The sequence below is a fragment of the Tachysurus fulvidraco genome, chromosome 24, assembly GCF_022655615.1.
Source record: "Tachysurus fulvidraco isolate hzauxx_2018 chromosome 24, HZAU_PFXX_2.0, whole genome shotgun sequence".
NCBI classification, from domain to species: Eukaryota; Metazoa; Chordata; class Actinopteri; order Siluriformes; family Bagridae; genus Tachysurus; species Tachysurus fulvidraco.
In genome coordinates, this window is record NC_062541.1 from 12,176,998 (window position 1) to 12,189,310 (window position 12,313).

Sequence of the window (12,313 nt, forward strand, 5' to 3'; positions counted from 1 at the left end):
AATGTGTAATAAATCCTAAATTACTGTATTAATATTCTGCACTAGTGGCGGAAATAGTCTGAAGTACATCCATGGGGACTTGACCAGCTTCTAAGCTAACAAATACTTAACGCATCCTATCTCACATTCTTACTTGTACAAATAGAGGAAGGAAAAGATTTATAGACAAAAGCAGAATGAGAGGAGAGAAGAGAGTCATTGAGATACAGCACTTCTGCCTACACATAACATGCAGACACAAAAAGAAACAACCACGTCGTCACAAATCATCTTCACAAACATCATCTTTTACATAATACAGTAAACACATCCACGTATAAATTACTCATTTGAAGAATTTACCATTGTATATTTTATGCTCTTTTTGTTTTTCCGATGACTTTTTGCAGTATTTTAAATGCAATAATTGACGTATTGTATTGCAGGGATTGATTGAGAGAATAAGCAGGAATTATATGGCACAGAAATACTGTGCATTTGCAATACTCAGCACAATACACTAATTAACATTCATTTAAAATGACTGACAAAGCAAACAACAATGAAAGAAAGAAGAAGGAGGGATGGGGATGGCTGTCTACACAGATATAAAAAAGTAATCCGACATATTGTAAGAAGGTAATTTTGTGATGTTGAGACACTTAAATACGCTGGAGTATGTCTAATTTTCACAAAGTTTTATTTATCTTAGAAAATGTTTTATTGAAAGTGAGTGGAAGTATAGTAAGTGGTATTATTCACATGGAAACTAGACCTGACATAGTGGTACGTACCTAAACACATACCACACATCAGGGTTGGACAGATCCATAGACAGTACCATCACTGAGGCCTGGGTCTGAATGCCGCCATCATAAACCAAGTCTATTTTTAGAGATCTTATTCAATTATATGTTTTTAAACAGTTTACACTGAGAACATCACAAATTGAAGATATATAGATACATTCTCAGAACTTCTCTTATTCAATTTTAGTATGGAATTCAAACGAATTGTGTAACTGTGTGATGGTATTTGCCATGCTCTGTGGTCTCTGGGACACTTGGAAACTTCCACATTTTGGGTAAATGAACTGAAGGAGGATTTCAGAGGGGAACGTAAACAAACTGACAATCAAGTCAGAGAGAAAGAACACCTTTACGTTCTGAAGATAAACACTTTGTGTCTAGTGGAAAAAAGATAGCAGCAGCACAATACAATATGCTGGCTATCCAATAATGTTATAGAAAAGTGAGAAAAGCCACGATGTCCAATGATTTATATTGATTTCCAAGAAAAAAGGGATCAATAAAGAGATACATTTTGTTATATACAGTACAATATGTTAATTTGTGCAACCTCGAAGACAAGATAGTGTATATATTTTATATTATATATTAATGCACTGGATGGTTTAATGTGAATGGTTCAGCTTTGGAAAGATATAAATGCTGGTCTGCTTTCAGTGATTCCAAAAGAATCGATCATATATTTAGCTCCGTTTCATTTCTGCTAGATTTGCTACACAATGCAATGTTGTAAACTGTGCAGAGAATGATCAGACTCCATAATGCTTACCATTTAAGAGGAATGAAGTGGCCTCTGCTTTCTCGAATAAATGAGACATTTGCATACCATAACCAGTTTAGCATAATGTTATTCAAGGCCATAGCTTTTCGCATGCTTTAAGAAATCAATGACCAACTGCACACAGAATTTTATATCACTGGCAGAGTTAAATTGAATGAACCTATTTACTTCAATTTTGGTTCCTGATGCCATAATGACAGGATTCATTTTGTCTGTTTTGAAATTAATCACAACAAATGCAAGTAGACTGCAATGGATAGACCAGCTGTGTTGCTAATATTCTCAAAGAATCGAATGATATGGATTGGGGTAGCAAAAATACATTAATTTTCCTAACATTCCTGTTGTATTTCAGCATTAATGTGCCATGAATTTCAATGTTTGTATTTTTCCAGATCATGAGTGCTTCAGTAAAATGAGAATGATAAGTGGTTTCTTTTTAAACACCACAGTTTAAACACGAACATCTGCTAGTGCTCAGGGCAGTGGTGTCCAGATGTGCAGAGCCTGCAGTGAAACCTAATGCACATGAGCTCCATATCTTAAACATAAAAATATGCTTTGCTCGACTTAAATAGGCAACGCAAGTGGATAAGCTAACAATGCTGTTTATGCAATCAGTGAGTGATATGTAGTTTTAGCAGATACTCTGATTTTCTCAGGAAATATTCAACCTATTACCTTTGCAGAAGGGCACTGGGGCACTCCAGGTTCCATTCCCGGTACAGGTGATAGTCGAAAAGCTGTCTGATTCCATTGTATATCCAGGCTGACATGCAAAGGTGACATTTTGTCCAATGGTGAAGTCCTCGCCATACCTCACCCCATTGGCCGGCACTCCAGGTTCACCACAGTTAATCACTGTCACAGTAAAAACTCGGTCAGTAGGCCAAAACGTTAAGATTACAATAATTAACATTGATTTCAAAGTTGTTTAAGCAGCAAAATGTGAAAGCCTAAGATAAGCCTTTGAATCTGCTTAAGACTCATAGCAATTCAATACAGAGTAATCAGGGCTGTTTCTATTCAGACAGGGTCTGGGCCATAATAAGAAACATTTCATGCCAATTTCATCTATTTCTGTCCCAGCAAGCAACATGACACAAACAATGGAAATAAAGCTAGATGATCCACATTCACAAACCATCTTAAACAACCCATTTATGCTGCAACAGGGATATCACAGGGAATCCTGACTCTTTTATTCAAAATGATAGATTTCACTATTATGTAAAGAAAAATCAATATCAGTGAGCAGGCACTTTCTCATGCATTTCCCTGAGGTTTAACTTAGAATCAATTCTGCAGATCTTCTACAATTACCCATTCCTCCAATAGAAACATAATCAGAAAGAAGGTGGGGGAATGAGAAACAGTGTGGCACCTTCTGCAGGATGTGGAAGGAAACGATTTTGATACTTGCCCTTTTCCATGGTTGACAAAATCTCATTCTGTCGACACAACATATTAAATTTAACTATTGCTTTATGGAGGGTCTTTACTTATTCTACGGCACTAAGATCCATGCATTTTGTGTCCTTAAAATTACGTTTTAAGATCCATCAGTAGGTTTAGTCATAAACATGTCATCTGCTTATAAGAAATTGCCAACACAAAATGCTAATGTGACTCCTCCTTTAGACAAAGCCATTCATCATGGCCCTGGGCCTGCTGGGTAAATGTGTAGAACAGCATCAATCAGAACTGCTTTGAGATGCCACCACTTTATCCAGTAGTAATGTAGATAGTTAAAGCTTCAGTGGTTCAGGGATGCAATCAGGAGGGATGATGCAAGCTTTTTGATCAGGAAAGTTTCTTCTCAATTCTGTACGGAGTTCAACGCCTTCTTTTTCATTATTTCAACAATTCATTACACAGACATCTCCTGAAAGGACTAATAATTTTGCTTCTATGATTTTTAACTGGAAAAAGGTCTTCGTGAAGACATGACTGATCTAAGTTTTAAGGAGATTCAACTTGCATGAACTTTAAAAAAAAACCTCAAGGCATGAATTAAATCAAGTTGTCTTCTAGCCTTTAAGAAGTGAATCATAAGACTATGGAGAGCTTGTGGAAGCAATTAATTCTATTACCTGAATGTTTCTGAACACATGAACCTTGAACCCCTTTCCTCATCCTTTCTCTCTATCTTACGAACTCGCCTAACCTGAGACGACCTTACCCACCGTTATACTTTATCATTTTGACCCAGGCCTACAACCATGAATCACTTTAATTCAATTTCTCTCCATCTCTAGAATCATAGGAACTCCAATTACTCCTTTGATGGAGTCCATATTTAAATTTTATGAAGCCGAAGTCTTGAACCCTCAAAGGCATCAGGATTACAGGACACCTTTTATCTATCAATCAAGCTATGACAGGAGACTGCAAAAAAAAAAAAAAAAAGTTAAGTTCTTTTCAGATGGGTCAATAAAGACTCACCTGTCATATTTCAGGGTTATGCACTAGAGATAAAATTTCATCATTAAATCATCAGCGGCTCAGCTTTATTCTTTTTATGGAAAAAGTACAGTGAGAGAAAGTGTCATAGCGACAGGCCAAACATTACTGAACCTGAAGTTCTCACTCACTGGTGCAGTTGGGCGCTGTGCCGGACCATGTGCCATTGGCTTGGCACTGGCGTGCACTGGAGCCACTTAGCAGGTAGCCCTCCATGCATGAGTAGATAACCGAGTGGGAAAAGGTAGTGCCATCCAGCCGATATACTCGCCCATTACTGGGAGTTCCAGGGTTGCCACACTGTACCGCTGTTAAATACAAACAACATACAGACAGGTAAGGGGTGACAGGAAAACCAGAATAAAGGTGATCAGATTTCCTTCATTTTACATTTAGAGAAATGAAATCAACACTTGTTCCTGCATCACATCATCAATATATATATATATAATGTCATGCTGACATTTCTCTAAGTACAGTAGTAACTAAGTCACAAAAAATAAGAACAACAACAAAAAAATCAGGGAAAGAAAATGTGGACTGTGATAGAAAATAATTTTTTTGTTTTATTCTGTGACATAATAGCATATAACAAAAGCATAGAGACAAATTAAATATGAAAAAAATAAATCAAGTAGATGATATAGAAGTAACGTAATTTAGTTACTAGTATCTAATCTAGTATCCTGCATGTCACAACCACTAATGTCATGGTTTCCCACAGTTCACCTGGCACACCTTTTCAGGAACCATCTGCAATCCCTCACTCACAGTCCTTTCTTTTGATTGTTTTCACTTGCATTTAATTACATTGTGTTTGGCCCAGTTTCTGTTTCTTTTGTTTCTTTCCCTTAGTGACCTTACTGAGCTTGCCTTTGTGCTATTTTTTTTATTTTGTATGTATTGTTTATCTGACTTTGACTTTTGTCAAAGTACACCGCTGTTTGCTAATCGACCGATTCGTGCCTGAATTTGAGTGTGCTTTTTGGATTTTTTGCTGGACTTGTACCTAATAAACTGACCTGCATTAGCATCGAGCACCCCTGAGCCTGTTTCTCTGACAATGCAATACATCATCACATTAATCAGTGCAAAAGTTGGCTTAATTCAACAAAATGGCTTCCACTTTCATTATTAAGCAGTTTATAAAATAGCACTTGATCCAGCCCATCCTATTATTTTCTAATGAATTTTTATCATCATGCGTAGACAAGTCTTGGTGTGCACGAGTTAATGCTGACATGAGATAGTAAATCCAGATCATAAAATTGAAACATGTGCATGTAATGTAGGCTATTTTATAAGCTGACATAGCGTTCATCTGCTACACTTACAGCTTACTTTATGTAAGTGTAGTTAATAAATTTATCCATATTAAAAATCCCATTAAAAATGCTCTCTCCTCAGATGTCCTCTGTGTGGAATAACTATATTTTTAGTTGACTTTACAGGGATGAAAAAAACCTCTCATGACTTTCTGTAGATTTTGAGTGCATTTACAACTCAAAACCTATATTGCAGTATGACATACAGTGTCTACATTGTGTATGAATGAGAGGGAGGGAATTAGAACAGTGAGGTTAAAGGGGGCTGAGGTAAAGAAGGTGCAGAAGTGCGATGGGGAGTGTGTAAAAGGGGTGAAGTGGTAAGTACTGGCAAGTTGGAGTGGGTGGAGAAAAGTGTCAGAAGTGTTGTGTGAGAAGATTGTCAGCAAGAATAAAAGGAAAGGTGTACAAGACAGTAGTGAGAGCAGCTCTGCTGTAGGGGTTACAGATTGTAGCAGTGAGGAAAAGACGTGAGGCAGAGATGGAGGTAGCAGAGATGAGGATGTTGAGGTTCTCTTTAGGAGTGACGAGGATGGACAGGAATAGGAATGAGCACATCAGTGGGACAGCTCAGGTGGGCTGTTTTGGGGACAAGGTCAAAGAGTGAACATGCAAGTGTTCTTGCAAGATTGAGCTGGTTTGGACATGTACAGAGGAGGGAGATCGTTATATTGGTAGAAGGATGTTGGAGATGGAGCTGCCAGGTAAGAGATCAAGAGGAAGGCCAAAGAGAAGATATATGGATGTGCTGAAAGAAGACATGAAGTTAATTGGTGTGAGAGAACAGGATGCTGAGGATAGAGTTAGGTGGACACAGATGATTTGGTGTGGCAACCCCTAACAGGAAAAGCTGAAAGAAGAAGAAGAAGAAGAAGAAGAAGAAGAAGACATATAGTGGCTACATCAAATTAAGATGGAGTTCTGATGGGTTCTATGTGGGAATCTAATAAATAGCAGACTGATTTCTAAGACACATTTCCAGGAATATTAATAAAATATTCACCTAAATTAAGTGGATGGACGCATATTAAATAATTCTAGCAGAGATATGGAAAGGCATTTTACATTGGGGCCACTGAAATTTTAAGTAGTGCGCATGTGACATGCACTTTCTATATATTTTTATTTTAGCACTTGGAAAAGAGGGAATCCTGAAAGTCAGCACTCTCTCATCCTGTGTCCTTGAATAATAGTAAACTTTTGTCAAAACATATTTTCTCCTTTTCCATAGACTCTATTTTGCTCAAATTCTATGCAATTTTGTTTTCATGCTATACTGCTAGCTCCAGGTCATCCAATAGATTAGTTCTCACAGACAGAACAAACCAACAGGGTGTATTGGATGCCAGAAGGTTATTACAACACAAAAATATTCAGACATGATGGTAATGTTGCACGACTAAATGTGTGCGGGCAAGAGCGAAGAAAGCAAAATCAGTCGGGGCCTATAAGAGTGTGTTTGTGTTCTGGAGAGATTTGCGATGAAATTCAAGCCTGGAGCTATATAGCATGTTTGATTTCAGGACCATGGTCCCTTCTGAGTGGATGTACGCCCTACCAGCCAAATTAAAACAACAGGGCATTACTGATCAAGTCAGGCTTTCTACAAATCCAAAAGCCTGTGGCTAAGCTGTCTCTTGTGCGCATGTGTTTTAGATCAAACCCAAGGCTGAGCAGAGCAGACAGGGCCACACAGGGAAGACAAAAATGGATCCAGAGAAAGGCAGAGGAAGCTCTCTCTCATCTTGTTAAGATGTTGTACCCCTTTGGGCCTTGGAGTTAACAATCTGCACACCTACTTAAGCGCTGAGCTAAACTGGTGAGAAGACACAGGAAGGATCAGTCAGTCCTGATAGCACCTTGTCACAATGCACTTATGACAATCATTGCCTTTGGCTCCCTATGACACACTGGTCATTGTGTGTCTCTCAGCGTGTGTCACTTTGCAGTGGGGGATCAGATTTGAGCACAACCTCCACCAACCCCCCTCCGCCTCAATTACACACTGTTCTTGCATCCTGTCGGTGCCTTTCGGAAATGTGCTTCTCTTTCACAAACAAGTGCTGTTTCTTGCTCTTAGACCTTTTTCAGTGTACAGTGCTTAAGGCTCTCACTACACGACAAGGAGCCTGACCTCAAAAGACACCACACTTGCAATATAGCTTTTGAGAAAGGTCCCCAGAGGAGCTAGCAATGAGGTTGACACATGTACCTATTGTTTGGATGGCAGGTCACCCGTTATGATACATATCCACTTGTATGTTCACCGGTCAGCTTGCTATTAATTTCAGTAAAGCTTTGACTTCTGTGTAATGAAGGAGTGTAGCTTGAAATAATTTACTCAATTTAAGAAAATGCATCCAGCTATTACATTGTGTTTATCCATCCATTCAAATGTACACTAGGGATTTTTAAGAGCATGAATAACAAAACTGAATAAAAACACTTTGCTTCAAAACTAAATACACAGCAAAGCTCTTTGCTTCCACTTGTAGCCACAAGAGGATAATACTTTAATACTTGATTACTTGATTACTATTAAGAGTAGTACTTGATTACTGGGTTTTAAATTAAACACTTAACTTACTAAATATTTTTTAATTAAATATGTTTATGCTTACTTTCATTACCAGGCAAAACACATTTAGTTACACCTTCAGTTCTAGGTTGAAAAAAAAAAAATCTTTACAATCTTGGAGGTCTTTTTCTCTCTCATCTAAACATTAATCAATTTAGTGGCTCAGTTTAGCATTTATTCATTTCAGTTCTGCATCTAATCAAGTTCATCAGTGAAGAAAAAAACTATAAAGAAACATGTCAGTTTGTCACTGGCCATGACCTTCTCAGCCTAAACAACACAGCAGGTGCTACAGTATAACTACAGTATCTGATGCCTCTGGATATGGACGAGCATCTGGAACGTGGAACCTGAGGATGAGCACCCATGGCTGTACAGTACCTCTATCTACCTGTAAAATCCCATCTCAACATGCTAGAGAAAGTGAAGATATAAAATGAGGTGTCTCCCTAGAAGGCAGGAACTCCATCCAATTTGAAAAAGTACATTGTAAGTGTAGCAATTTGCTAACATGAACTGGATATATTTAACCAAATAAAGTGGTATGACTTGAGGCCAAACCACTCTGAGATCACTCGATCTCGGAAGCTAAGCATGGCCAGTGCTGGTTACTGATCAGAAAATCAGGGGAGGGTTCAGGCTCTGCGTTAATGTAAATTATGAAATACCTTCAGATGACTCAGTTCCTGTTGTCTATTCATTAGCATGATAACATAAACTAGACTTTTGTGACAGCGAACCATGTGGAACAGGATGTTTGATATTAGAATTTTTGATGAGAAAATGAGGATGGTATCAGACTAAAACCTGATTAACACAAGTATATGTATTGAAGCATTCCTACTAATTTCCTTCAGAAAAACCACAAATAAACTATTAGTTTTATTATTGAAGTACTCCGTAGGGGTGCGAAGAAAGTGACATGCACTTTGTGTACATACTTTTATAAGACAGTGAACAAATTAGATTTTTTTTTATTTTTTAAAGTACAAACAGACCACGATCAAAAATAAAAACACAGCTGACATTTTGCATCATATGCACTGTTGGTAGCATTATGTGTGGGAGAGCATGTGCCTGATACGGTTTAAAATAAGATTTATTTCAGATTTTAGATAAATAAGACAAATTGAATCACAGATAAAAGAGAATATTAATTCTGCATTCCTTTGCATTTCAATGCCAAGATTAGATCAAAGAGAAGAAAATAACCCTAAGCATATCAGAGGACTTGGCTCATGTTCTGACTTTAAAAAAGTATGAAGATATAGTAAGACGAGAAAAGTAGTGGAGCTTGCAAATCATACACTGAAGATGTAATCTGCTTACGTTTGCAGGAAGGCTGAGTTCCAGACCAGGTGCCATTGGGCAAGCACATCCTCTCAGAGGAGCCGAAGAGTACGAAGCCTGTGGAACAGCTGAAGTGCACCTTGCTGCGGATCCGAAAATCACTCTCCTCCCTGCTCCCATGAGAGGGCACACCTGGATCTCCACACGTCCCTGACGAATCACCTGTACAGAAAAAGCAGCATGGAGTGGGGAGAGAGTATAAATAAGCAGAGAAATTGGTATGAGATGAAAAAGAGAAGGGAAGAAACAATACTGTATTTAGAGATAGAGGGGAATAAAAAGAAAGGACGGGACTATTAAACAAAAAACTGAAAAAAAAAAAATCCATGACATATCATGTACTCATAAATGAATGTAAATAAAATCCTCTTGAACTGTGAGCTTCTTTTCTATAGGAATACTGTGGCTGCAATTTTAGAGGACACACTTTTTCCCTCCTCACACACTCAAGGTTCCAATCCAAGACTCAGGAAATTGATAGCGCTGATAGGTTCTGGGGGCTTCCATATATCTGTGAAAGCCTGCAGCTTTACATCTCACCCGAGCTGCAGCTTCATCCATCATCACAGATGGAACTCTGTACAAACACAGCTCAAAAAACTCAACATGTTCCCCATCAAACTAACACGCTGCAGCAGCAGGAGAACTCAACACCTGCTAAGAAATGCAATGTGGTCTCAACAGCTCTACAAACACACAAGCTAGAGACATAAAGTCATATGTGACCTGGAGATATAACAAAAACACTGCTGTAAACATTAGACATAGAGGGAGAGACTCCAGCAGCATAGTGGCAAAAGGGTGGAAAGGTAAATACACCATGTATTTTGAGCACAACCTTGGTACTAACCTGCCCTCACATATCAGGTAAGTCAACAAGAGAAATGGCTCATGCCAGGGGACCGGTCCACTTCCAATTATTCCATAAATAAATCATCATTTATTTAAGAACAGGGTATGAAAGAAACATTTCTTGATCCAATGCTGCCGTTAGGCCTGGGAGCAACGGACCCAAGAGACAGATTAAAATGGTGGATAATAAAGGACTACAGGGTGTTCCTTTTTAGGATTAATATATCAGACACGTGGTTGCTCTGGCACCTGTACAGATACTTGTGTTTTTTTTTTTTTTTTGACGTACTGCATGTTGCATGGAACAAATGTGACTTATAACACTTAACATCTGGAAGCAGGCTGGAGATGTTAATGCAGACTGTGAAGCTAAAGTTAAATGACGTGGATGAAAACCTTGATCGAGTGTAATGTAATCTGGACGTTCTCTAAAGAACAGCTGCTCCCTTCAAATAACAGAATTAGCAATTATTGATAGCTAGATAGATAGATAGATAGATAGATTTTTCTCCTGAAATTATTATTCTTATTTTTTTTTTACATTAAATATAAACTACATCTGGAAGCATACCTGCTCACACACAACCCCCTAATGTCCAAACCAAATCTATGCCCATATTTCCGCCCATTCACTGAATCACCTACTGAAAGTGGACAAGGAGTTTCTTTTCTTTATTTTCCTCAGATTCCTGTTCTTTGCTGACATGAGCAGAATCTGATGTTATTTCTCTTGTAGCCCATCCACCTTGAGTTTGGGAGTGTTATACATTCGGAGTTGCTTTACTGCTTACCATAGTGTGTACATTACAGTGAAGGCACAACACTTTGCAGGGAACGAACAATATGTACAGCATTTTACACATACTAGCTAGGAGACATGGTAATGGTAAAACCAAGCTTTTCCAAGTCCATTTTAAGTCATAGGCAGAACATTATATAGCTATTATTGTTGACAGGCTGGAAAAAAAATACAATATACCCTGCAACCACATTATCCCTGGTTCATCCGTCACAGTCATCTTCGACCTTAATACGACAATGTTTGATTGGTGAGACAACAGAGTCTTGTAATGCGTGCCTTCATCACAACTTCACAGAGATGTCAGTGCATGACAGGAAAAGAAAAATCAAATAAATAAAACAATCCTGAATGAAATGACAGCCCAAAATGGTCTTTTTTGGGCCAACAAATTCACTCGAGTACATAGGGATCCCCCAATAACACTTCTACAATTGAAAAAGGTACTAAAATACTTAAATGTAACTGTCCACTGTTTCAGAGAAAACGCACCCAAATAATAAAGATGCAGCAGATCTTATTGAGGTACCATGTTTTTTTTGGCAATCTGGTGGGGGGCACAGAAGCAAGAACAGAATGTACACTATATGTGGGTGTTAAGGATGAGTCAGAACTTTCTTCAAATACAGAACTCGTTTCAGGCTGTCCAGTTCAAACAAATTCATGCTATGAAACTGAAACACTGTAGAAGAAAAAAAATCAAATATCAACCTGTATGATTTTGGACTTCTTGAAATGTCCTGCTCTTCAATGGGAAGCTGTTGATCTAACTGCTGTCGGAATGCTTGTTTAGTGCAGGCCAAATTTTAAAATGTGTTCTTGTACCTTTCCATTCTTATGTGTAGCAGCTACTGTCATGTTTTAATATAACTCACATTTATCCTAAATATGCTGCAGATCCTTAAAATTGTGCTTTACCCCATAGCACTGGAAAACATGTTACAACCAAAAATAAAACTGGATTCATGGATTGTCCATGAAGTACAAAAATATAACTAGAATTAATGGATAAATGAATATCTTGCAGGTACATGGACACATTTTATGACAACGGCATGAACTAAATTTGCAAATGACTGCAAGAACCATCATTTAGACCAAAGCATAAGCTGTAACAAGCCCTAAATCGACAGATTACAAACCATTTTATACAAAAAAAACCTACAGTTTGGACCAATGGTTTATATCATCCACTGTGCCGACTTGATTAGTTGAGAAATATTCAGGTAGATTTATACGTCTGTAATGATGGATGTTTAGAGGTAATCTTAGCTCACAAAGGTGCTGAAAACCCTCCAAATGACACTGCAAATGTATTTAAATCTTTTTCTTTTAAATAGAGGATATATGTTCTAATCATGAAAAAAAAGGTGAAAT

The 12,313-nt window shown here is 37.9% G+C and overlaps 1 protein-coding gene across 4 annotated transcripts in view; it reads right to left on the reverse strand.

Moving 5' to 3' along the window:
• The window catches only part of csmd3b (CUB and Sushi multiple domains 3b), a 403,012-nt gene that overhangs the window by 19,911 nt on the left and 370,788 nt on the right, over window positions 1–12,313 (reverse strand). For all 4 annotated transcript variants that reach the window (XM_047808110.1, XM_027175911.2, XM_047808109.1 and 1 more), the window contains 3 exons: window positions 9,265–9,447; window positions 4,164–4,340; window positions 2,251–2,430 (listed from right to left, as the gene is read on the reverse strand). In XM_047808110.1, coding sequence (XP_047664066.1) covers window positions 2,251–2,430; window positions 4,164–4,340; window positions 9,265–9,447 — 540 coding nt within the window. The remainder of the gene's footprint in view (window positions 1–2,250; window positions 2,431–4,163; window positions 4,341–9,264; window positions 9,448–12,313) is intronic.